The 25665-nt window shown below is 40.2% G+C and overlaps 1 protein-coding gene across 2 annotated transcripts; it reads left to right on the top strand.

The window, feature by feature from the left end:
- The first annotated feature begins 298 nt into the window (after positions 1-298).
- On the top strand, positions 299-23373 carry LOC110491820. Of its 2 annotated transcripts, XM_036946723.1 has the most exons (8): positions 299-579; positions 2049-2142; positions 14388-14467; positions 14930-15094; positions 17512-17601; positions 17825-17862; positions 18233-18341; positions 22693-23373. In XM_036946723.1, exons 2-8 carry the CDS (start codon positions 2132-2134, stop codon positions 22971-22973), a joined length of 774 nt encoding a protein of 257 aa, XP_036802618.1. In that variant the 5' UTR covers positions 299-579; positions 2049-2131; the 3' UTR covers positions 22974-23373. The 2 variants fall into 2 exon arrangements, with proteins under 2 accessions (XP_036802618.1, XP_021421283.2); XM_021565608.2 differs by lacking the exon at positions 17512-17601 and having other exon boundaries at positions 312-579; positions 22693-23096.
- The last annotated feature ends 2292 nt before the right edge of the window (positions 23374-25665 follow it).

Here is a 25665-nt window from a genome sequence, read left to right as displayed (position 1 = left end):
AGTACCTGACAACGCTGCAGAGACGCAGAAAATGGACAGCAGAAAAGCCAAATGTAAAAGTGGGAGATGTTGTCTTATTGAAAGACAGTCAGGCACACAGAAATGACTGGCCAGTCGGGCTTGTGGTAAAAACCTTTCCCAGTACTGACAAAAAGGTTAGGAAAGTAGAACTAAAAATTGTCAAGCAAGGAGCTGCTAAGATGTTTCTGAGACCAATCTCACAGATTGTTGTTCTTCTTTCTGAAGCATCCTAGAGACAAAAGATAGAAAGGGCATTATTTGTTTCTTGATATGTTTTATTTCATAGTGGCACAATTTCATTATACCAGGCGTGGAGTGTGCTGCCATCCTGTTAGAAGGTAACAGATTATTTTATTACAATGGTTCAATTGGATTTTCATTGTGTCCAATGGTGTTATTTGCCCCCTAGTGGATGTTTCTGGTACTTAGAAAGACTACGCAAACAGGAAGTAGAGAATTTGTTCTGCACGCATAGAAGCAGCTACAAACAACGCTACGGTGCAGGTCTTTCAATGTAGTTATTTCTTGTCACGCTTCAGACTTGGAAAATATTTGTTTGTAAGTTCAATTCAAGCATTTAGCTAATGATTATAATCTTGTCATTGATAGAGTTGCTTACTTACAGTGTTGGTTGCATTTACTCACAAATTGCAATGCCTTTCATGTATGTCGTTAGCTGTATTACTTTGCTCGTGCGTCATGCAAACGAATTGTAAAATATACAATACTGTAGTTTTGTTACTGTTCCTAGTGTAATATGCTTTGTTATTCTACATAAATGGTTGTACACTATTAGAGTAATGAAAGGAGCCAATTACCATATGAGTAACAATTAGCTATATGGTTTGGCATCATGCCAGATGCATGGTACCTTAGCGCGTGCTTTGTATTCATGCAACTTCAAATGTATAATGTACAGCTACTGTCGGTGTGAATTGAATACCAAAGTATATTCTTTTCTGTATTTTGCAGTTTCACAACATAAACGTTTTCAATATATTCATTCAAGAAAAGTCACGCCTTGGGAGTTTTATTGAAGACTTAGTTGTTAGCTATCTGTCTAGTTTTGCATGGGAACGCAACTCAAGGGCAGAATACGTATGGTTGTACCACCAATGGAAATAGGCATTTTACCTGACAGTGTTTCCTGTCGCCTCACCAGTTCTCCGAAGTCTTGAAAGAACTGACACTATAGACTTCCTTTGACCTACTTCTAACTCCTCTTAGAGTATCAAGAGCCAGCTTAGTTTTTTTGGTTGAATTCTATCTAGGAAATTGGCAGATGGCTAGCTACAATGCCGCAAACATTTTGTGTTGATTCACTTTGTATTTTTTGGACGTCACAGGCTTTTAAATATTTATCTTAAGTTATGTTTTATGATTGAGATGAGAACGTTCATTGATTTCAAATGAGAGAAGCAAATGACTGCTCACACTTAATCATTTCACTTATTTTCAAAATGTGGTTCTGTGTGTTGGTGAGTATTATTGTAATCATAAAAATCTTGTTTTTAATGTATATTAGAGTTTCATTGTTAAAAATTCCTATACATTAATTAAGAAAAAATGTTTTTTTGAAAAATGTATGAATTGTTATTGGTCTGTCATAACGCTTATATAACGCCATCATAACCAATACGTAAAGTGATATCGTAGCAGATTATTTTTATAATGACAGACAATTATTTCATATATATGATGATGCTTGGTGACAATAGTTGTCGTTAGTGTTAGCAAGGCAGTGACGTGGAAGGCAATATTTCCATGACACTGTTTTTACACTGTTACAATTACAATGTAGGCATTCTGACTGGCCACTTATGAAGTGTTCCCAATGATCAAAGTATCCTATATGTTTGGAGGTTTGACATCAGATCTTTAAAAATCTATCTGATGTTGAAATCAGAGTATTCGTAAGGTCATATCAAAATATACACATTTATGTAAAGGAATATGAGTATAACGGTAAGAGCCACTAACATGTGCCAACATCATTAACAAACCTCTGTCTCGCCTTTGTCTGCCAGGTTTTGACTCTAGCCTGTCTCGACTCTACACAGAGTTGCACAGAGGAGGTGCTAAAAAATTACCCGGAAAGTAGCTGCAACAAATGTCCAGCAGGTAAGCAACACTGAATAATACAATTAGAATCTGAGAATGAACAGAAGTGGAGCTTGTTAGTTCCAAACTACAGTATATTGTATTTTACAATACAATCTTGATGTTAAACAGTGGATAATTTTAGGCATTAAATTACAGTGGTTAAGATACATACAGTGCCTTGCGAAAGTATTCGGCCCCCTTGAACTTTGCGACCTTTTGCCACATTTCAGGCTTCAAACATAAAGATATAAAACTGTATTTTTTTGTGAAGAATCAACAACAAGTGGGACACAATCATGAAGTGGAACGACATTTATTGGATATTTCAAACTTTTTTAACAAATCAAAAACTGAAAAATTGGGCGTGCAAAATTATTCAGCCCCTTTACTTTCAGTGCAGCAAACTCTCTCCAGAAGTTCAGTGAGGATCTCTGAATGATCCAATGTTGACCTAAATGACTAATGATGATAAATACAATCCACCTGTGTGTAATCAAGTCTCCGTATAAATGCGGAGCGTGAAAAACCCAGCAGCGCTGCAGTTCTTAAAAGCCGTTAATTAACATAAACACATTTAGCATCTCCTGGCTTCCACACCATAAGCCACTGATACTGACCTTTGGAACATCTACATTTTAAAAAGTCTAATAAATCTGTGTAATATAGCCTACACCTTCACAATAAATCCATGATTTATTTTAGACAGGTCTAAGGAAGCATGAAATGTTGTCTATTTCAGAAGAACAGAATGGCATACTCTGAGTTGTCCTAAACTGGCTATGCCAATTGGCTGTGGGCAACACTAGTTCATTTAGCATACAAGATTTGCTTAGAATTTCATGGCATTGTTATAATATCTTATAATAAGAAGAATACAATTGAACAAAGCTGAGTAAGATAGAAAGGATATTTTCTCCAAACAATTTGAGGGAGTACGCACATGCGGGCTATTCTGTGTTGAGGGGTTAACAAAGAAATAGGTACTCCTATATGCTTAATTAGAGTTATTAATGTAACTTTAGTTGTTCTACAAACGTTGGGATATATGTTTAGATTTTTACTACATTATAAGGCTGCATGATACAACTCTAATATGATTTGAAAAAAGTAGTTTGAAAGGCATGCTCTGATTAGGTTTTTTTGCGCAGCATGTGCACAATTCATTAGTCTCTCATTCACAATTTGAGAAGCACTTGAAAATGCCTCGAATTTCCCGGCAGCATCCCCTTTGTGTAGCCATAATGCACCCTAAAAAAATCCATGCCTTTTGTGGCCCTTCTCCCTAAATGCTACCTGCTCGAAAGCATCTCTCATCTCACTCACAAGGCTCTCCATCACGTGATTGGGTCTTTCTCACAGGCTACAAGTGAAGGCAGACACATTGAGGATGCAACTGCGCACCTCATCCAATTCCGAGGTGCATGTTGAAGATATTGGAAGAACTGTCCACATTTACTTTTCGTCAGCCAACAAGATGAGTAGGCCTAACGAACAGCAAAAACACTAGCCTATGTCAATCTACTATCCCCCATAGTGCAAAAGTTGACCTATTCTAGACAATAAATAAATATTCCAAACATAGTCTGGGACAGTTGTGGGATGCGATAGATCCCAAATTAATATAACCACTAGCATAAAAAAAAGCGTTTTGAGGCTGACGCAACAGATCAGAATGTTTAGCTTCAAATGTTGATAAACTATTCGGCTATTTCTTAACATTATAAGTGCAGCACAATGCGCACACGGCAGTAGGATTTAAGCGCTAATGTTTAATTAGCGGGTAAACACCATTATCAAAAGTGACATTTTTTTTTGATTATGCATGTAAATGTTTTATTATAAAAGTGCATCTTTATGGTGAAAATTATCTTCCCCAAACTTGAAACTGACGCGCTGCTTATCAGTTAGGCTCTATACCTCTTGTAAAGCGGATTAATGTGCTTAATTTTATGAAGTTATTTGGCCACTTTAATAGGCCATTGGGCTAGGTTACATGAAGTGTGCAACTATGATTTGAAAAAGTTGCAAAAAAAGGCATTGTTTCTTATGCTGGGCATCAGTGATAATATATAATTCACATGTGATAGGCTAATATTGTTACCCATCAGACTATTATTGTTTTAATCTTGTCTGTACTGTACATTATTGTTTTAATCTTGTCTGTACTGTACATTTGTTTTGAGTAAGAATGGAACATTATCATGCACCTGTATCAAAACAGGGGCAGCGGGAAAAAAATACATGTCATCCAGTGGCAACCTGTCATTCAGGGCAGGGGGGCTTGACTGTTTTGCATGCTATTTTGGTAACTGTACATGTCACATATCACTTTGCAAACAATGTCCCCAAAAATTCTAATAATATATTGAGTAAATAAAGCTGCATGGTCTCTTTTTTGCTTTATGCGTAAGGTAGCTCCAAAATGCAGATGCTTCAGCCAAGCTCAGTGCTTTCTGCGTTGGTGGGGCAGCCAGTGAAAAATACAGAGCGTAGGTGTTGGTAATGTCTGAGGGTAGAGATCGAAAATTCAAGCCCCTTGGGTGTTGCCATAGAGTTACATTAGAAGTGCCAATCAAGAAGGCTGAAGGTCATTGGCCACAGATAAAATGACGTCAAATCATGTTCTATCTACAGTAGTTATTTATTTTTATTTTTATTTATTTTTTAAATCTCCCTTTTCACTCCAATTTCGTGGTATCCAATTGCTAGTCTCATCACTGAGACTTCCATACGGACTCGGGAGAGGCAAAGACCGAGAGCCGTGCATCCTCCGAAACACAACCCAGCCAAGCCGCACTGCTTCTTGACACAATGCCCACTTAACCTGGAAGCCAGCCGCACCAATGTGTCAGAGGAAACACTGTACAGCTTTGATTGGACTGATCATGCCAACATCATTCTTTCAAAATCTTAGTTAGCAGTCATCATCATGAATCGGCAATCTACTTTTTAATCCTTGCCATATGAAGAGAAGTTTTAGATCAAACGCATTGGTGCTCATCAGGCATTGGACATAAACATTACACAAGTTGGAAATTGCAAATTCAACAATGAGTGGTTCGGAAGGATTCAGTGGCTAACTGCAAGCATTGCAAAGCAATCACTAGCAAGCAAGTCTCTTTTCCAAGCTTAAAATTATGAACATTCAACATCGGTCATGCTGTTAATGAAGCATGATTTGTGCCGCACTCGAAACAATTGTTGACTCGGAACCAAATCTGACTTCAGTGAGTTCAAGATAACTGGGAACTCGGGAAAAATGAGCTCCAACTGGGAAAATACTTTCTGACAGGTCATCCAACTCGGAATTGTAAATCGGGAACTTGGGCTTCTTTCTAGAGCTACGACCTGAAGATCACTGACGTCATCATGATTCTACCTTGTTTTTTTCTGAGTTCCCAATTGTCTTGAAGGCACCATATATCCAGAGAATGCCAGACTTTGATGACAAAGTTTGATGACAAAATTTGCCCATGAAGGACTGCCGCGCCACCTTCCTGTTCAAGTGAGCACAGCAGTGCTTTGGTGAGTCCAAAAATGTCTTGTATGCTGCTGCATAAATTATATAATATGCCAGGGAGATATGTATACTGTAGCTAAGAAAGTAATACTAAGTGCATATTGTGTTGTAAGCTGTTAGTAGCCCATGTGCCTCACCCTAATAATTTGTTCCCTTTCCCCCTCATAACTTATCCCACTGTTCTGACTTGGTGGTGTACATGTAGCCTACAATCTGTTTTAGAGAAATGTAATCATTGAATATTGTAAGAGCTTTCATTGCCTGCTTATATGCCCCCTTTATTTATCCTATGGTTCTGACTTGATGTACAGGGAGAATACTGTAAGAACCGGTCCATGATCTGAATTCTGTTACTGTACATTTAAAAAGTGCTGAACAAATAGTTATTGACTACATCCGTCCTAGCTCGCTCATTAATATCTTAATCGAAATTACGGATTGCCTCTTATCCACTTTTCGTCCCCTAATGCCATAGATTGCACATCTCAATAAGCAAGTCAGCCACATCAGCTATGTTTTTTTTAAAGGCAATAAATGAGACTGAATGAACTGTTTCGCCTCCAGACAAGGCTCCGGTGTAGCAGTGGTAAGGTGTTGGGACTGCTGTTGGGGCTCTGCTGTTAGGACAGATTTATGTAGGCCCTAACAGTTTGTGGGCACAGTTTGTCACCGTTATAGTGCAATTAATGTATTGTTTAGTGATGTATAGTGGCTTTTCTGGCAGGCATCCCACAAGTATATACAGTGGGGAGAACAAGTATTTGAAACACTGCCGATTTTGCAGGTTTTCCTACTTACAAAGCATGTAGAGGTCTGCAATTTTTATCATAGGTACACTTCAACTGTGAGAGACGAAATCAGAAAATCAGAAAATCACATTGTATGATTTTTAAGTAATTCATTTGCATTTTATTGCATGACATAAGTATTTGATCACCTACCAACCAGTAAGAATTCTGGCTCTAACAGACCTGTTCGTTTTTCTTTAAGAAGCACTCTTGTTCTCCACTCATTACCTGTATTGACTGCATCTGTTTGAACTCGTTACCTGTATAAAAGATACCTGTCAACACAGGCAACAACTGTAGGCGCAATTATTAGAAAATGGAAGAAGTTCAAGATGACGGTCAATCATCCTCGGTCTGGGGCTCCTTGCAAGATCTCACCCTGTGGGGCATCAATGATCATGAGGAAGGTGAGAGATCAGCCCAGAACTACACGGCAGGACCTGGCCAATGACCTGAAGAGAGCTGGGACCACAGTCTCAAAGAAAACCATTAGTAACACACTACGCCGTCATGGATTAAAATCCTGCAGCACAGGCAAAGTCCCCCTGCTCAAGCCAGCGCATGTCCAGGCCCATCTGAAGTTTGCCAATGACCATCTGGATGATCCTGAGGAGGAATGGGAGGAGGTCATGTGGTCTGATGAGACAAAAATAGAGCATTTTGGTCTAAACTTCACTCGCCGTGTTTGCAGGAAGAAGAAGGATGAGTAAAACCCCAAGAACATTATCCCAACCATGAAGCATGGAGGTGGAAAAATCATTCTTTGGGGATACTTTTCTGCAAAGGGGACAGGACGACTGCACCACATTGAGGGGAGGATGGTTGGGGCTATGTATTGTGAAATCTTGGACAACAACCTCCTTCCCTCAGTAAGAGCATTGAAGATTGGTCGTGGCTGGGTCTTCCAGCATGACAACGACCCGAAACACACAGCCAGGGCAACTAAGGAGTGGCTCCGTAAGAAGCATCTCAAGGTCCTGGAGTGGCCTAGCCAGTCTCCAGACCTGAACCCAATAGAAATTCTTTGGAGGGAGCTGAAAGTCCGTATTACCCAGCGACAGCCCCGAAACCTGAAGGATCTGGAGAAGGTCTGTATGGAGGAGTGGGCCAAAATCCCTGCTGCAGTGTGTGCAAACCTGGTCAAGAACTACAGGAAACGTATGATCTCTGTAATTGCAAACAAAGGTCTCTGTACCAAATATTAAGTTCTGCTTTTCTGATGTATCAAATACTTATGTCATGCAATAAAATGCAAATTAATTACTTAAAAATCATACAATGTGATTTTCTGGATATTTGTTTTAGATTCCGTCTCTCACAGTTGAAGTGTACCTATGATAAAAAAAATTACAGACCTCTACACACTTTGTAAGTAGGAAAACCTGCAAAATCGGCAGTGTATCAAATACTTGTTCTCCCCACTGTATATTTTTAACACACCAAGATTTACATGCTAAAATCACCACTGATGTCACCTATAGCGAAGGGAGGACGCTCTTCCCCGTGGTTTATTTTCATGCCAGCCAGGTAGGCTGTACTCCTGTTGTAAATATATGCAATGTGCTTAATATTAGGAAAGTTGAAAAATACATATAGTAGGCCTAGCCTATAGATCCTCCTCTTTTCAGTAGAGGCCATCACTCTGTTTTCTGACGCAATTGCATAGCCTATTGAAGTGTTAGATTTTCGAATGCATTGATGTCAGCGTGATTAAAGGGACAATAGAGTGCTGAGTCCAGTTAGCAAGTTTGGTAGGCTACTAATGACCATCAGCAGCATCAGAGCTTGGAGAAACCTAATTACCGTGACTAAATGGTCACGTGGACTTTTTGACTGCCTTCATGACTGCCAGTGTGGTAGTAATACTGCCACTGCAACAGCCCTATGCCTGACACCAACTACCATACCCTGTTCAAAGGCACTTACACCTTTTGTCTTGCCGATTCACCCTCTGAAAGACACACATACATAATCAATGTCTTAATTGTCTCAAGGCTTAAAAATCCTTCTTTAACCTGTCTCCTCCCCATTCATCTAAATTGATTGAAGTGGATTTAACAAGTGACATCAATAAGGGATCATAGTTTTCACCTGGATCCACCTAGTCAGTCTATGTCATGGAAAGAGCAAGTGTTCTTAGTGTTTTGTATATTCAGTGTATAGAATGTATGTTAATTTTATCCCATCACCTCTCAAAGAGTGACAGATTAGTGAAATGGCCAGGTTTTACTGTATGTGCACTGCTTTCATGTCCTTGACCAAAGGCCTCATTTAGTTTTCTCCATGACATTCATTGAATGTTTTAAAATAACATGTTAAAATGTAAGCAGTGTCAAAACCGGAATGAATAAGAGAAACAATGTTTTTGAATGAACAAATATGTGTTCACGATAAATGTGTTCATGATACTGTCTATTCTCAGAATTGTCCCTGTATTTTCCCTTCAGGTTCTGTGTGTAAGTCAGACTTTAACAAAGACGAGTTGAAGCGATGCCAACCATGCCAAACGTACGGCCACCAGATTCCAGCTTCTACAATATTTATACATTTATTCAACTGAACATATGCACCACTGTTTTTGTTTAGCTCTGACAATACAATATTCTGTAGTAACAAGGAGTAATGCTCACATACTTTACAATCTCACCAAACCATAACATTTTGATACTGGCAATGACCATAGAACATCATAGATTTTTTTTCAAATCACCTCAGACACATTTACATTGTTTCACATTGAGACCTTTCTTGTGTCCCAAATAGCACCCTATTCCCTATATAGTGCACACCTTTTGATATGGGCCCTGGTCAAAAGTAGTGCAATATATAGGGAACAGGTTGCCATTTGGGATGCATCCCTACTATTTCGCACAACCCCTCAAAACCCATAGTTATTTTGATGTAGACTTGATATCCCTGAAATTACTCAGCCATGGGTTTTATTGCAGTGTACTAGAGAATGAACGTGTACTGTTGTTGACACACCAAGGAAGCACAGTTATTTCTGGATGCTGCTGAAAGATCAATCAGATCTTGTAATGGCATGCGTTGAGGTCAGTGGGTTGAGGACTTCCCCTCAAAGCGGAGCTTTATAAGATCTGAAGTTCCTGAACATCCTATGTTTCTGAGGTACTGTCGGGTTTCTGAGAATCAATGTTCTAAAGACACACCCACGTATCACAGATACAAGATACATTTTCAACCCTTTGGATTTCAGTAAAAATCATAACTACCGGTAGTCATAGATTTGACACTAAGATTGAGGGGGTGGGTGTACAGTGGCTTGCGAAACTATTCACTCCCCTTTGCATTTTTCCTATTTTGTTTCCTTACAACCTGGAAATAAAATATATTTTTTTTTTTGGGGGGGGGGGTTTGTGTCATTTGATTTACATAACATGCCTACCACTTTGAAGATGCAAAATATTTTTTATTGTGAAACAAACAAGAAATAAGACAAAAAAACAAAAACCTTGAGCGTGCATAACTATTCACCCCCCAAAGTCAATACTTTGTAGAGCCACCTTTTGCAGCAATTGTAGGTGCAAGTCCCTATGAGCTTGGCACATCTCGCCACTGGATTTTTGCCTATTCAAGGCAAAACTGCTCCAGCTCCTGCAAATTGGATGGGTTCCGCTGGTGTAAAGCAACCTTTAAATCATACCACATATTCTCAATTGGATTGAGGTCTGGGCTTTGACTAGGCCATTCCAAGACATTTAAATCTTTGACCTTAAACCACTCGAGTGTTGCTTTAGCAGTATGCTTAGTGTCATTGTCCTGCTGGAAGGGCAACCTCCATCCCAGTCTCAAATCTTTGGAAGACTGAAACAGGTTTCCCTTGAGAATTTCCTTTTATTTAGCGCCATCCATCATTCCTTCAATTCTGACCAGTTTTCCAGTCCCTGCCGATGAAAAACATCCCCACAGCATGATGCTGCCATCACCATGCTTCACTGGGGGGATGGTGTTCTCATGGTGGTGAGAGGTGTTGGGTTTGCGCCAGACATAGCATTTTCCTTGATTTTCCAAAATGCTAAATTTTCGTCTCATCTGACCCGAGTACGTTCTTCCATATATTTGGGGAGTCTCCCACATGCCTTTTGGCGAACACAAAACGTGTTTGCTTATTTTTTTCTCTAAGCAATGGCTGCCAACTCTTCCATAAATCCCAACTCTGTGGAGTGCACGGCTTAAAGTGGTCATATGGACAGATACTCCCATCTCCACTGTGGAGCTTTTGCAGCTCCTTTAGGGTTATCGTTGGTCTCTTTGTTGGTTCTCTGATTAATTGCCTTCTTGCCTGGTCTGTGAGTTTTGGTGGACAGCCCTCTCTTGTCAGGTTTTTTGTGGTGCCATATTCTTTCATAAAAAAAAGAATTTACTGGTACTCCGTGGGATGTTCAAAGTTTCTGATATTTTTTTATAACTCAACCCCAATCTGTACTTCTCCACAACTTTGTCCCTGACCTGTTTGGAGAGCTCCTTGGTCTTCATGGTGCCGCTTGCTTGGTGGTGCCCCTTGCTTAATGGTGTTGCAGCCTTTCAGAACAGGTGTGTGTTTATATACAGTTGAAGTTGGAAGTTTACATACACCTTAGCCAAATACATTTAAACTCAGTTTTTCACAATTCCTGACATTTAATCCTAGTAATAAACCCCTGTTTTAGGTCAGTTAGGATCACCACTTTATTTTAAGAATGTGAAATGTCAGAATAATAGTAGAGAAAATTATTCATTTCAGCTTTTATTTCTTTCATCACATTCCCAGTGGGTCAGAAGTTTACATACACTCAATTAGTATTTGGTAGCATTGCCTTTAAATTGTTTAACTTGGGTCCAACGTTTCGGGGAGCCTTCCACAAGCGTCGCACAATAAGTTGGGGGAATTTTGGCTCATTTCTCCTGACAGAGCTGGTGTAACTGAGTCAGGTTTGTAAGGCCTCCTTGCTCGCACATGCTTTTTCAATTTTGCCCACACATTTTCTATAGGATTGAGGTCAGGGCTTTGTGATGGCCACTCCAAACCCCTTTGTTGTCCTTAAGCCATTTTGACACAACTTTGGAAGTATGCTTGGGGTCATTGTCCATTTGGAAGACCCATTTGCGACCAAGCTTTAACTTCCTGACTGATGTCTTGAGATGTTGCTTCAATATATCTACATAATTGTCCACCTCATGACGCCATCTATTTTGTGAAGTGCCCCAGCCCCTCCTGCAGCAAAGCACCCCCACAACATGATGCTGCCACCCCCATGCGTCATGGTTGGGATAGTGTTCTTCGGCTTGCAAGCCTTCCCCTTTTCCTCCAAACATAACGATTGTCATTATGGCCAAACAGTTCTATTTTTGTTTCATCAGCCAAGAGGACATTTCTCCAAAAAGTACGATCTTTGTCCCCATATGCAGTTGAAAACCGTAGTCTGGCTTTTTATGGCGGCTTTGGAGCAGTGGATTTTTCCTTGCTGAGCGGCCTTTCAGGTTGTGTCGATATAGGACTCGTTTTACTATGGATAAAGATACTTTTGTACCTGTTTCCTCCAGCATCTTCACAAGGTCCTTTGCTGTTGTTCTGGGATTGATTTGCAATTTTTGCACGTACGTTCATCTCTAGGAGACAGAAGGCGTCTCCTTCCTGAGCAGTATGACGGCTGCATGGTCCCATGGTGTTTAAACAATTGTTGCAAAAATTACTTGTGTCATGCACAAAGTAGATGTCCTAACCGACTTGCCAAAACTTTAGTTTGTTAACAAGACATTTGTGGAGTGGTTGATAAACGAGTTTTAATAACTCCAACCTAAGTGTATTTAATCTTCCGACTTCAACTGTATATACACTGCTCAAAAAAATTAAGTGAACACTTAAACAACACAATGTAACTCCAAGTCAATCACACTTCTGTGAAATCAAACTGTCCACTTAGGAAGCAACACTGATTGACAATAAATGTCACATGCTGTTGTGCAAATGGAATACACAACTGGTGGAAATTATAGGCAATTAGCAAGACCCCCCCAATAAAGGAGTGGTTCTGCAGGTGGTGATCACAGACCACTTCTCAATTCCTATGCTTCCTGGCTGATGTTTTGGTCACTTTTGAATGCTGGCGGTGCTTTCACTTTAGTGGTAGCATGAGACGGAGTCTACAACCCACACAAGTGGCTCAGGTAGTGCAGCTCATCCAGGATGGCACATCAATGCGAGCTGTGGCAAGAAGGTTTGCTGTGTCTGTCAGCGTAGTGTCCAGAGCATGGAGGCGCTACCAGGAGACAGGCCAGTACATCAGGAGACGTGGAGGAGGCCGTAGGAGGGCAACAACCCAGCAGCAGGACCGCTACCTCCACCTTTATGCAAGGAGGAGCAGGAGGAGCACTGCCAGAGCCCTGCAAAATGACCTTCAGCAGGCCACAAATGTGCATGTGTCTGTTCAAACGGTCAGAAACAGACTCCATGAGGGTGGTATGAGGGCCCGACGTCCACAGGTGGGGGTTGTGCTTACAGCCCAACACCGTGTAGGACGTTTGGAATTTGCCAGAGAACACCAAGATTGGCAAATTCGCCACTGGCGCCCTGTGCTCTTCACAGATGAAAGCAGGTTCACACTTAGCACATGTGACAGACGTGACAGAGTCTGGAGACGCCGTGGAGAACGCTCTGCTGCCTGCAACATCCTCCAGAATGACCGGTTTGGAGGTGGGTCAGTCATGGAGTGGGGTGGCATTTCTTTTGGGGGACGCACAGTCCTCCATGTGCTCTCAAGAGGTAGCCTGACTGCCATTAGGTACCGAGATGAGATCCTCAGACCCCTTGTGAGACCATATGCTGGTGCGGTTGGCCCTGGGTTCCTCCTAATGCAAGACAATGCTAGCTCATGTGGCTGGAGTGTGTCAGCAGTTCCTGCAAGAGGAAGGCATTGATGCTATGGACTGGCCCGCCCGTTCCCCAGACCTGAATACAATTGAGCACATCTTGGGACATCATGTCTTGTTCCATCCACCAACGCCAAGTTGCACCACAGACTGTCCAGGAGTTGGCGGATGCTTTAGTCCAGGTCTGGGAGGAGATCCCTCAGGAGACCATTCCCCACCTCATCAGGAGCATGCCCAGGCATTGTGGGGAGGTCATACAGGCACGTGGAGGCCACACACACTACTGAGCCTCCTTTTGACTTGTTTTAAGGACATTACATCAAAGTTGGATCAGCCTGTAGTGTGGTTTTCCACTTTAATTTTGAGTGTGACTCCAAATCCAGACCTCCATGGGTTGATAAATTTGATTTCCATTGTTAATTTTTGTGTGATTTTGTTTTCAGCACATTCAACTATGTAAAGAAAAAAGTATTTAATAAGAATGTTTCATTCATTCAGATCTAGGATGTGTTATTTTAGTGTTCCCTTTATTTTTTTGAGCAGTGTATATTCTGAGATCATGTGACACTTAGATTGCACACAGGTGGACTTTATTTCACTAATTATGTGATTATGAAGGTAATTGGTTGCACCAGATCTTATTTGGTCTATCATTTATTATTATTATTTGATCTATATTTGGTCTGTAATTTTTTTCACTTCACCAATTTGGTCTATTTTGTGCATGTCCATTACATGAAATCCAAATAAAAATCATTTTAATTCAGGTTGTAATGCAACAAAATAGGTCAAATGTCAAGGGGGATGAATACTTTCACAAGGCGCTATATATTTATAGAAAGGATTTTGTTCAACGCAAAAGCTCAACATATAAAAAACATCTGGTAGCAAACCTTTCGTTAACAGTTTGTAAACATTTGATCCATAAGTCATTTTCTTTGTCCCTTCTTTAAATGTTCACTTAAAAATGTTATTGGTGTCATATCAAACCAATAGTTATGAATGTCAATGTGATATAGTTGTCTGGGAAATCCCTTCTGGTTTTAATGTGAGTGACCTTGTGTTTTTCTGTCGTCATATTTCAGGAAAGAGTGCACGGCTACTTCAACCCCCAATCTCCCAAATCCAACACCCAACCCCGCCATCATCAAAAATACAGACACTTGTGAGTTCCACCAATACCTTTGTGTCCACAGATCTTTCAGTTCTTTCAGTGACTTCATGAAGCCTTCAAAAGCTTTCATAATCCTTACATTGTTAACACTCAGACAGCCTTGAGACACAACAAGCAGAACCAAGTAGTTTAAAACACTTACCTTTTTACAATTATAATACACTTATGGTAACTGACATAACAATGTAAGTCAACTCAAATGGTAACTATTGCAGGTGTTACTTGATAGCGTTAATCATAATACAGCATTAGTGCATCATATTGGCGATTACTATGATGTAAAATTCTCTCCAGTAAGTAGAATTTCTCCTCCACGCCAACAATTTGCTGTAGTTGAATCTTTTAGCTCTCTACCCTACATTCTTCTGATCCCTCTTAAACGTAGTCAGATAGTAGAGTTATTTTTGTGGTATGAAATAAATGCAAATTAATGCTTATCTGTATCCTCAACAGCTCATCTCCTCTACACCATGATGTATGTCCTTCTGGTTTTCCTGGTCACCACTCTGTTAATGGCCAGTCTCCTGGTACTGACTAAGGGAGGATGGAGGGAACATGGCTGTTGGGCAAACCCTGAAAAGGAACTCCAGTTGCCTACAAGGGACACCTCAGCCAACGGTAATGATAAAATATTCAGGCAGTCAGTAACTCAGTTGACTTGCTTGTGAATTCAACACTGTAACCAATGGCCTACTGAGATTGGATCCCTTAGGGTGGTACATTGATATAAATGATATATACAGTAATACATATACAGTTGCACGAAAAAGTATGTGAACCCTTTGGATTAACCTGGATTTCTACATAAATTGGCAAAAAAAATGTGATCTGATCTTCCTCTAAGTCACAACAATAGACATTCAGAGTATGCTTAAACAAATAACACACAAATTATAGTATTTTTCTTGTCTACATTGATTACTTATTTTAAACATTCACAGTGTAGGTTGGATAAAGTATGTGAACCCCTAGGCTAATGACTTTTTCAAAAGCTAATTGGAGTCAAAACCTAACCTGGAGTCCAATCAATGAGACAAGATTGGAGATGTTGGTTAGAGCTGCACTGCAATATAAAAAATACTCACAAAATGTGAGTTTGCTATTCACATAAAGCATTGCCTGATGTGAACCATGCCTCGAACAAAAGAGATCTCAGAAGACCTAAGATTAAGGATTGTTGACTTGCATCAAAAGACCTAAGATTAAGGATTGTTGACTTGCATTACAAAAGTATCTCTAAAAGCCTTGATGTTCATCAGTCGACGGTAAGACAAATGGGAGGGAGAAAGGGAGAAAGTTCAGCACTGTTGCTACTCTCCCTAGGAGTGGCCATCCTGTAAAGATGACTGCAAGAGCAGAGAGCAGAATGCTCAATGAGGTTAAGAAGAATCCTAGAGTGTCAGCTAAAGTCTTACAGAAATCTCTGGATCATGCTAACATCTCTGTTGACGAGTCTACGATACGTTAAACACTAAACAAGAATGGTGTTCATGGGAGGACACCACGGAAGAAGCCACTGCTGTCTAAAAAAAACATTGTTGCACTTCTGAAGTTCGCAAAAGAGCACCAGGATGTTCCACAGTGCAATAATCTGTGGACAGATTAAAATAAAGTTGAGTTGTTTGGAAGGAACACAACACTAACAGCACACCAACATCAAAACCTCATCCCAACTGTAAAATATGATGGAGGGAGCATCATGGTTTGGGGCTGCTTTGCTACCTCAGGGCCTGGACAGCGTGCTATCATTGATGGAAGACATTTTGCAGGAGAATGTAATTGCTATCTGTCTGCCAATTGAAGCTCAACAGAAGTTGGGTGATGCAACGACCCAAGTGATGCAACGACCCAAGATACAGAAGTAAATCAACAACAGAATGGCTTCAACAGAAGAAAACACACCTTCTGGAGTGGCCCAGTCAGAGTCCTGACCTAAACCCCGATTGAGATGGTGCGGAATGATTTAGAGAGCGGTTCACACCAGACATCCTGAGAGTTTTGCTGAACTGAAACAGTTTTGTAAAGAGGAATGGTCCAAAATTCCTCCTGACCGTTGTGCAGGTCTGATACACAACTACAGAAAACGTTTGGATGAGGTTATTGCTGCCAAAGGAGGGTCAACCAGTTATTAAATCCAAGGGTTCACATGCTTTTCTCACCCTGCACTGTGAATGTTTACACGGTGTGTTCAATAAAGACATGAAAACGTATAATTATTTGTGTGCTATTAGTTGTGTTTGACTGCGTTTGTGTTTGACTGCGTAATTCTTAGCACTCCAACTTTAATAATGTTATTAGCAGCAGTGGTGTAGTGGAGGGTATATATACGCTGTATACCCACTTATTTTTCAGTTTGCATTGTGTATACTCACTTCTTAATCCCCACGATGCGTATCGTAGTGTAGTGCAGTAGTGTAGTGGAGGTATACGCCATATCAATTAATATGGCTGATGGAATAGATCAGAATGTTTAGCTTAAAATATTGATCAACTATTATTTATTCACATTTTAGCCGCAAATATGTGCACACAGCGAATGTTCTAAAATGCAATTTGCGGAAAACACCATTCTAAATGCGTACCGTACCTGCCAGCGGTTTCATGGACATAGATGGAAATATCTGTTAGACATTTAGAAAGAGGGGCGATCTAAAGATGCAACAACTCTCATGGGTTGCTAATATGACTAGGATAAGTACTTTGGCTGCTAGACAATGAAAGAAAGTTGAAAGAAAATATATAGAGTACTGTATGCATATGAGGAAGTCTTTAGAAAATAATTGCCTCCATGTTTCTATAGTGGGATTTTGGCTGTAGGATACTTTGAAGCAAGGTAAGACATGCCTCATAATGAGGTAAAACGTCCAGGTTTCAAACAATTAAGGAACAGGACAAATATAGTGATGCTAGTGATGGGCCTAACCATCTTGTGGTAGATGGAAAGGCTTTCCCAAAAACTGTTTCAATGAAATGTTATCTAGCTTCAAATTAGCCTACCTTGCCGAATGATATCTTGATTATTTTCATCAATCCAGTGGTCATTTGTTTTGAAAACTCCATCTCGTGCTACAGAAACACTGCTAACCAAACAACAGTGCTAGGTGCCTGCCCACATGAATTAAAGGGTAACTACACTCAAAAATATACATTTCTCAGATTTTTCCCAGACCTCAAAAGCGGTCTCCTAATGCTGTTTAAGCATTGTTATGGACTTAAAACCTCCAATTGTGTTGTTTTTCTTTAAAAAAACTGACGTTTAATCTTAAAGAGCTCCTGTGTGAATACACAAGTTATTCACTGCAACAGTTGGTGCAGGAAACTGATAATATCTGTCTTTAACTCTAACAGATCAGCTTCATCATCAGCCAAACTACCCAACTTCACTGGTTAGTATCAGTTTCTTACATTACATTTGGATAATGATCAGCGATAGTGTTAGAAAGGAAGCAGACGATACAAACTATAATGAACATGAGAAAAAATATGTTATTCACCTGTAGGCCAGTCCTGACTAGCAGGTGCAAAACCTACATTACATTTAGAGTTGGAATGTACAGCATGGCTATGTTTGCATCAATAGATATAATTTGTCTTTGTCTGATTTTAAACCTGTAAGGAAGAATCTAGTTCCGCAAATGATCAGTATCTCTTTTGATATGTTACTATACCTATACTGTATGTGTGTATGGACACTTTGCTGCTCAGCTTAGCCAGACAGATGCTCAGGAGTTTTGTCTGTCTGCTGTCCCTTCCAAGACGCTGAACATTACTGAAGGGATTCCCATGATGACACTCGCTCACAGTGCTGCCAAGACTGAGTTTGACCCCCTTGTCACACCCCTGCTGCCAGACAGAGAGCCCAGAGGTAAGTATTTGATGGAGTTTGTCTATCTTCAATATAGAGGTAACTGACAAAATCAAGGAAACACCAACAAACACCTTGGCATAGATTATATCAGTGCCTGGGACTCTATTGGAGGGATGTGACTAGGGCTGTGTCGGTCACAAAATTTCGTCAGTCGGTGATTGTCAAGCAAATAACTGTCTGTCTCACGGTAATTGACCGTTAATTAACATAAATATATTTAGCATCTCCTGGCTTCCACACATAGCCTACAAGCCATTTTAAAAAGTCTAATAAACCCCATGTAATATAACCTACACCTTCTCAATAAATCCATTATTTATTTTAGACAGGTCTAAAGAAGCACGATATGAAGTAGAGAAGAATAGCACACTCTGAGTTGTCCTTATGGTAGGTCCTGATGTGGCTATGCCAAATGGCTTTGGGCTACACTAGTAACATTTAGCAGACAAGATTTGCTTGTAATTCCATGGAATTATTTTATAGTATGAAAAATATAATTGAACAAATATTTTCTCCAAACGATTTGAGGGAGTGCGCACATTCGGCTATTCTGTCTTGAGCGGTAAACAAAGAAATAGATACTCCTATATGCTTAATTTTGAGTTATTAATGTAACTTTAGTTGTTCTACAAACATTGGGCTATATGTTTAGATTTTTTTTATATATTGTAAGGCTGCATGATGAGACTCTAATGATGGTTTGAAAAAAGTTGCTTGAAAGGCATGAGCTCTGCTTTGTTGTTTTTTTGCACAGGCTGTACACACTCCAATAGTTTCTTATTCACAATTTGACAAGCACTTGATAATGACTCAAATTTCACAAGGGCATCCCCTTTGTGGCCATAATGCACCCTAAACAAATCCATGCCGTTTGCAGCCCGGAGTGCTGTGTTGTGCCCTTCTCTCTGAGTGCTGCACAATCTGAAGCATCTCTCACGCACAGGCACTCTGTCATGTGATCAGATCTTTCTCACAGGCTACAAGTTAAGACCGACACTTTGGGAACGTAACTGCGTGTCCTTATCCAATTCCCGAGGTGCATATTGAAGATATTGGAAGAACTGTCCACATTCACTTTTCGTCAGCCAACAAAATGAGTAGGCCTAACGAACAGCAAGAGCACTAGACTATGTCAATCTGCTATCCCCATAGTACAAAATTTGACCTATTCTGCGCAATAAAAAAATATTCCAAACATAGTCTGGGACAGTTGTGGGATGCGATAGATCCCAAATTAATGCAACCACTAGCATCAACAAAAAAGTTTTTATGCAATGTGGCTGACGCAACAGATCAGAAAGTTTACTGTAGCTTAAAATGTTGATAAACTATTCGGCTTTCTTCCCATTATAAGCGCAGCAATGCGCACATGGTAGTAGGCTATAAGCGCGGATGTTCCATTGGCGAAAAACACCATTATCAAAAGTGACATTTTTATGGTTAAAATTATCTTCCCCAAACTTGAAACTCACACACTGCTTATATATTAGGCTCTACACCCCTTGTAAAGCGGATTAATGTGCTTAATTTTTACAAGTTATTTGCCAACTTTATTAAATCATATAGGCCTATGGTCTAGGCTACATGAGGTGTGCGACTATGATTCAATATAATTCACAAGTGATAGGCTAATGTTGTCACCTATTCTTGATTTAATCGTGTCTTTAGATATACTAAATAATATACAGTGGGGCAAAAAAAGTATTTAGTCAGCCACCAATTGTGCAAGTTCTCCCTCTTAAAAAGATGAGAGAGACCTGTCATTTTCATCATAGGTTCACTTCAACTATGATTTTTTATACTATGGTGACTTTTATACTAATAACAAGTTCAAACAGGTGCCATTAATACAGGTAACGAGTGGAGGACAGAGGAGCCTCTTAAAGAAGAAGTTACAGGTCTGTGAGAGCCAGAAATCTTGCTTGTTTGTAGGTGACCAAATACTTATTTTCCACCATAATTTGCAAATAAATTCATTAAAAATCCTACAATGTGATTTTCTGGATTTTTTTTTCTCATTTGGTCTGTCATAGTTGAAGTGAAGTGTACCTATGATGAAAATTACAGGCCTCTCTCATCTTTTTAAGTGGGAGAACTTGCACAATTGGTGGCTGACTAAATACTTTTTTGCTCCACTGTATCTGGATGGGAAAAATGTTGGGTTGTCTGAATTACAGCTGTACAGAACCTTTGGGAAGAATTCAAGCTTGGTTAAAGCTTCTCTAGTGTCCGTGAGTTATTTACTCTGAAAAAAAAGAACCTAACAACTGAATCCAAACATCACGCTGTTGATTTTATGTGCATTTTACATTTAGTGTACTTTGCCACATTTGTCGACAGCGGAATCTGAAAATACTCTAGATACATTCAGTAACAAAATAAGACTATTCCTGGAAAATGTGGGGTAGGTGCAAATAAGGGTTTGAATGAGAGGAGTAACTGGTGTCTCCAAGTGGCCACACACCTCTCTAAAGTGTGCACAGTTCCTAAGCAATTTCAATGCACTTTTATGACTCAAAGAAAAGTCTTGAAGTATAAGGCATGTTTTTTTTTTAGCTCTCCTAGCTGTGCTGTTGAGGAACTAGAGCAGGCACACTTGTAGATGTTTTGTTTTGAGTACAACCCTGCATCCCCACCATCACACAATGACCAAAAACGGTCCATTATATATCGGAATCTGGGTCAGGTCGGCATGATTTGAAATCTTATTCTATTACCAACATGACTAGCGGTCAGAAAATATGATCTTACAGTGTTCTCAAGATCAGAACAGCTTTCAGTGAAAACAGAGCTGTGAAGTGCAGAGCCCAGACCTCTGACATCATGTATAGTATGTTACTGTACAGTCACTTTGTTCCAATTTAGGTGCTTATTAGTGCCTAAATCTGCCATTTTCAACCCGTATATGGGTACGAGTGTAAAGGGTTAAGTAAATCAGGTGATAAATTAAGTGAAAAGGAGCCTGGAATAGGACTTTAAGGTTGGGTGCATAAGCTTGGATTTATAATAAACGTATATGATATAATGTAGGTGTTTCGCATATCAGAAGCAAAAGCAAATCCCATCGAGCACATTTCTGAGGTGTGTACCCTACAGCATAGTACTTACTACCTGTCCTGTCACTTTGATGTGGGTAGAATATGTGCTGTTGTGTACTCAAAACTTTGGTGATATGAATCAAAAAGAATCTAAGGTTCAGATTAATTGGCAAATCAGATAGCAAAAAGCAGCCTTCAACTGATCGGCCTTTAACATTTAAGGTTGTTGCCTTATCCTTCTTGCAAATTACACCCTGATTCCAACATCCGTTCCACTGAAAATATGCACAGAAGTATCTACACCAAGCATCAAAGCGTGATGTTGGTTACAGTAGTTTCACTGACAAAATATGATACATGTAAAGGTTTGTCCTGAGACTTTACATCCTGTTCAAGATCTTCTAACCTCAAATTTAAGGCCACGTTTTAAAGTTGTTTTTTTTATCTTTAAGATTAAATAGTATGGCCACTTCTAGTTTACAAGAAAATTCCACATGCTTGTCAACTTCAGAGTCTCCTGCGTTGTTGGGTATGGTGCATGGTATAGTTCAGCTTGCGTGTCAGTTCCTTTACAACAGTTGACTGGGGTCCAGACTGCGACTTCCCCCTCAAAAACAAATCTACTGGACTAGGAGTGTGCATAGTGTGCAAATCGAAATAATAAAATGCTTTTTAGAAATAAACTATGAGCATCACACTTATCAGGTCTCATAATTTACACAAGCAAGACAAGTTAAAGCACTTTCTCACTCCTAAAACGCACCCTCACAGCACAAAGAGGTTTCCTCATACCCCACAAATGACCTGATTATATTGATTGAATCTTGCCCAAACTCTCTATTACTTCTTTGCTCACTTAAAGGAAAATTCCACCTAAAAACTATCTTTTGATATCCGTTTCATTAGTCCATTGTTAACATTGTCTCAAAATGTTTTTCTTTTCAGCAAGTTTTCAAGATATGTAACTTTCAAAATACACAAATAATCCCTGTATGATGCATTTTGCATCATGTTATTTATTTTGAACATTACATATCTTGAAAACTTGATTGCTGACAAGAAAAACATTTTGTTTTTAGGTAGAGTTTTCCTTTAAGCACTTTAAAAGAGTCTCTCCGACCGGTTACCATTTTGGGCCCGTATTAAGCTTCTCAGAGTAGGAACACAGATCTAGGATCAGTTTTACCTTTTAGATAATAATTAATACAATTTCATGGACACAGGAACCCTTATCCTAGATCAGCACTCCTACTATGAGACGCTTTGTGAATATTGGCCCTGATTTCCTCCCTTCCCCCTCTCTTCCTCAGTCCCTCGCCAGGACACCCAGGAGGAGCACTGGCCCGTGATGGTGTTATATGCCATCATCAAGGAGGTGCCTCTGCGGCGATGGAAGGAATTCCTGCGCGTGCTCTCCCTGACCGACCGGCAGCTGGATCGTGTGGAGCCAGATGCTGCGGCTGTGGAGCCAGGGCCCGACTGCAAGTCTGGAGGACGTATACTCAGCCCTGCTCTACATGGACCTGGCTGGCTGTGCCTACCAGCTGCAGGGTTGTCTGGAGCAGCTGCAGTGGAGAGCCACAACCAATGACATCACCACAGTTTCATAGGACAACTGAGTAGGGATGGACATGAGTATTCGAACAGACGTCAAAAATCGGTCTTAACCAGAGATCACATTGTTTTCAAATACTGTGTTGCAACAAAGCGCTAGGTCGCTCTCCATGCTCAATCTCTCGGTTTGTCAATGTTTATGAATTCCCCACAATGTAACAAAAGTATCAGAGGTACTAAATGTAGGCTACCGATATTCATTGCCACTTCCCCAATCTAGAATGTTTGGTTATGGTCTTTTCTGTTTATTCAATATATTAATACTGCATACCGTTCTCATTCTGGTAGTGTACACGTTTGGAGAGCTCACAAACTGCGCTGTGATAATGAAGTTGTGGTGTATTTAATTATACAAAAATATAAATGCAACAATTTCAAAGATTTTGCTGTTACAGTTCATATAAGGAAATCAGTCAATTGAAATAAATTCATTAGGCCCTAATTTAAGGATTTCACATGACTGGGAATACAGATATGCATCTGTTGGGCATCGATACATCTCCTTAGCATAGAGTTGATCAGGCTGTTGATTGTGGCCTATGGAATGTTGTCCCACTCCTCTTCAATGGCTGTGAGAAGTTGCTGGATATTGGCGGGAACTGGAACACGCTGTCGTACACGTTGATCCAAAGCAACCCAAACATGCTGAAACATGAGGTGATGGCAACGGATGAATGGCACGAGAAAGGGCCTCAGGATCTCGTCACGGGTTCTCTGTGCATTCAAATTGTGCACAAAGTGAGCATTTGCCCACTGAAGTCGGTTACAACCCTCGTGAGGACGACGAGCATGCACATGAGGTTCCCTGAGATGGTTTCTGACCATTTATGCAGAAATTCTTTGGTTGCGCAAACCCACAGTTTCATCAGCTGCCTGGGGGGCTGGTCTCAGACTATCCCGCAGGTGAAGAAGTCAGATGTGGAGGTCCTGGGCTGGTGTGGTTACACGTGGTCTGTGGTTGTTAGGCCGGTTGGAGGTTCTGCCAAATTCTCTAAAACGACGTTGGAGGAGGTTTATGGTAGATAAATAACATTCAAATTCTCTGGCAACAGTCAGAATGCCAATTGCATGCTCCCTCAAAACTTGAGACATCTGTGGAATTGTGTTGTGTGACAAAACTGCACATTTTAGAGTGGCCTTTTATTGTCCCCAACACAAGGAGCACTCGTGTTATGATCATGCTGTTCAATCAGCTTCTTGTGTTTAACTTGGCAAAGGAGAAATGCTTATTAACAGGGATGTAAACAAATGTGTGCACACAATTTGAGAGCAATAAGCTTTTTGTGCATATGGAACATTTCTTGGATCTTTTAATTCAGCTCATGAATCATGGGACCAACATCTGTTGCGTTTTATATTTTTGTTCAGTATATTTACCAGTTTTATGTCAATTGTGTCATTGTCCTTTATTTGGAGCATATGTCTGGTCTCTCAGTTTTGTCATGATTGTGTGAAAGTGCATGTTTGAGTGTGCACAGATGTGGGTGGGCTACATCGCCTGAGCATCAGCATAGGCGGTTTCGTTAAGATTTCAGAAATCGGAATTTTCTAAAACGCAGACCATCAAAATAGCATGCTTTAAACCATTTCACCTGCGTTTTTCCTTGACAGAAAATACATCAGTGCAACACATTCCATACGCTATTTGGCTGGCAGCCACACAAGCAATGTTCCCTCTAAACTGCGCACCGTAGCCCCAAGACTGCCGGACTGCCATGCATAATATCAACCCACTGAGAGAAGCACGAGGTTTAACTTCATTCAACTTTCTAGAGCAGGGATCCCCAACCGATCGTTCGCATTCCTAGTCAATCGCCAAACATTTCTGTAAAAAAACATTGATAAAGCCATGTGTGCCTATTTTTTTTTATTTGTCTCGGGATGTCTGCAGATCGTAGGCATAAAAGAAAACTACAGCAAAATTGATACGGTGAGATTTCTGTGTAAAGACAAATACAGCACAGAGCTTCTGTTTTAATGAGTGAGTTCACTTTTATAAGCCATAAAATGCGCGCTTTTCCTATTTCCACTCAGCGCTACAACAAGCACTGCGGCAGTAATGAATGAGTAGGAAAGTGTATCTAAAGGCTTGCGTTGTTGTTATTATTAGCGACTTGGGTCTTCTGTTCATAGGAGTAACAGCATGAATTTGTGCATGAGGCAGAAATAATGCAGTGCGACTCAAGTGTCTCCAACAACTGGAAGATGGTGTGCCTTTGGTCAGTGGAGGAAAGGGAGAGCGGCGGGATGTTGAGAGGCTGACTCAGTTTGCTGCTCTCTCCTTCCATCAGATACAGGCATCATCAGCCCAGTAAAATAAAAAGCACATTATTTAAATGTATGCTCACTCAGCTGTGCCTCACAAGTAATACAACAACAGAAACTATTACAAGTGTGATCATATATCCAACACAATCTCATACTCAATTCGTGGAAATATGTACAAAAAGTGTTTCAACAGATTTTGTGTGTTTATGTGTGGCTTAATTCCTGTGCAAATACACACAAGTTATTGGAGCAATGCATTTTGGGCAATGGACTGACTTTTTTTACGTCGTACATTTATTTATATAAAAAACAAACGTGTTAACCCAATATTGTTCATCAACCAAGTTGTCACCGAAATACTATTTTTTGCATAATTCTTTGGGATACTGGTGCTATGTCAG

The sequence above is a fragment of the Oncorhynchus mykiss genome, chromosome 16 (assembly GCF_013265735.2).
Source record: "Oncorhynchus mykiss isolate Arlee chromosome 16, USDA_OmykA_1.1, whole genome shotgun sequence".
In the NCBI taxonomy this organism is placed as follows: domain Eukaryota; kingdom Metazoa; phylum Chordata; class Actinopteri; order Salmoniformes; family Salmonidae; genus Oncorhynchus; species Oncorhynchus mykiss.
Note: the sequence above shows the minus strand (reverse complement) of the source record. Positions and strands in the feature narration are given on the sequence as shown.

Coding starts and splice junctions, on each gene's coding strand:
- LOC110491820 (XM_036946723.1), top strand. Junction 14,468..14,929: donor CATCAAAAATACAGACACTT/GTGAGTTCCACC, acceptor TATCCTCAACAG/CTCATCTCCTCTACACCATG. Junction 18,342..22,692: donor GCCAGACAGAGAGCCCAGAG/GTAAGTATTTGA, acceptor TCTCTTCCTCAG/TCCCTCGCCAGGACACCCAG.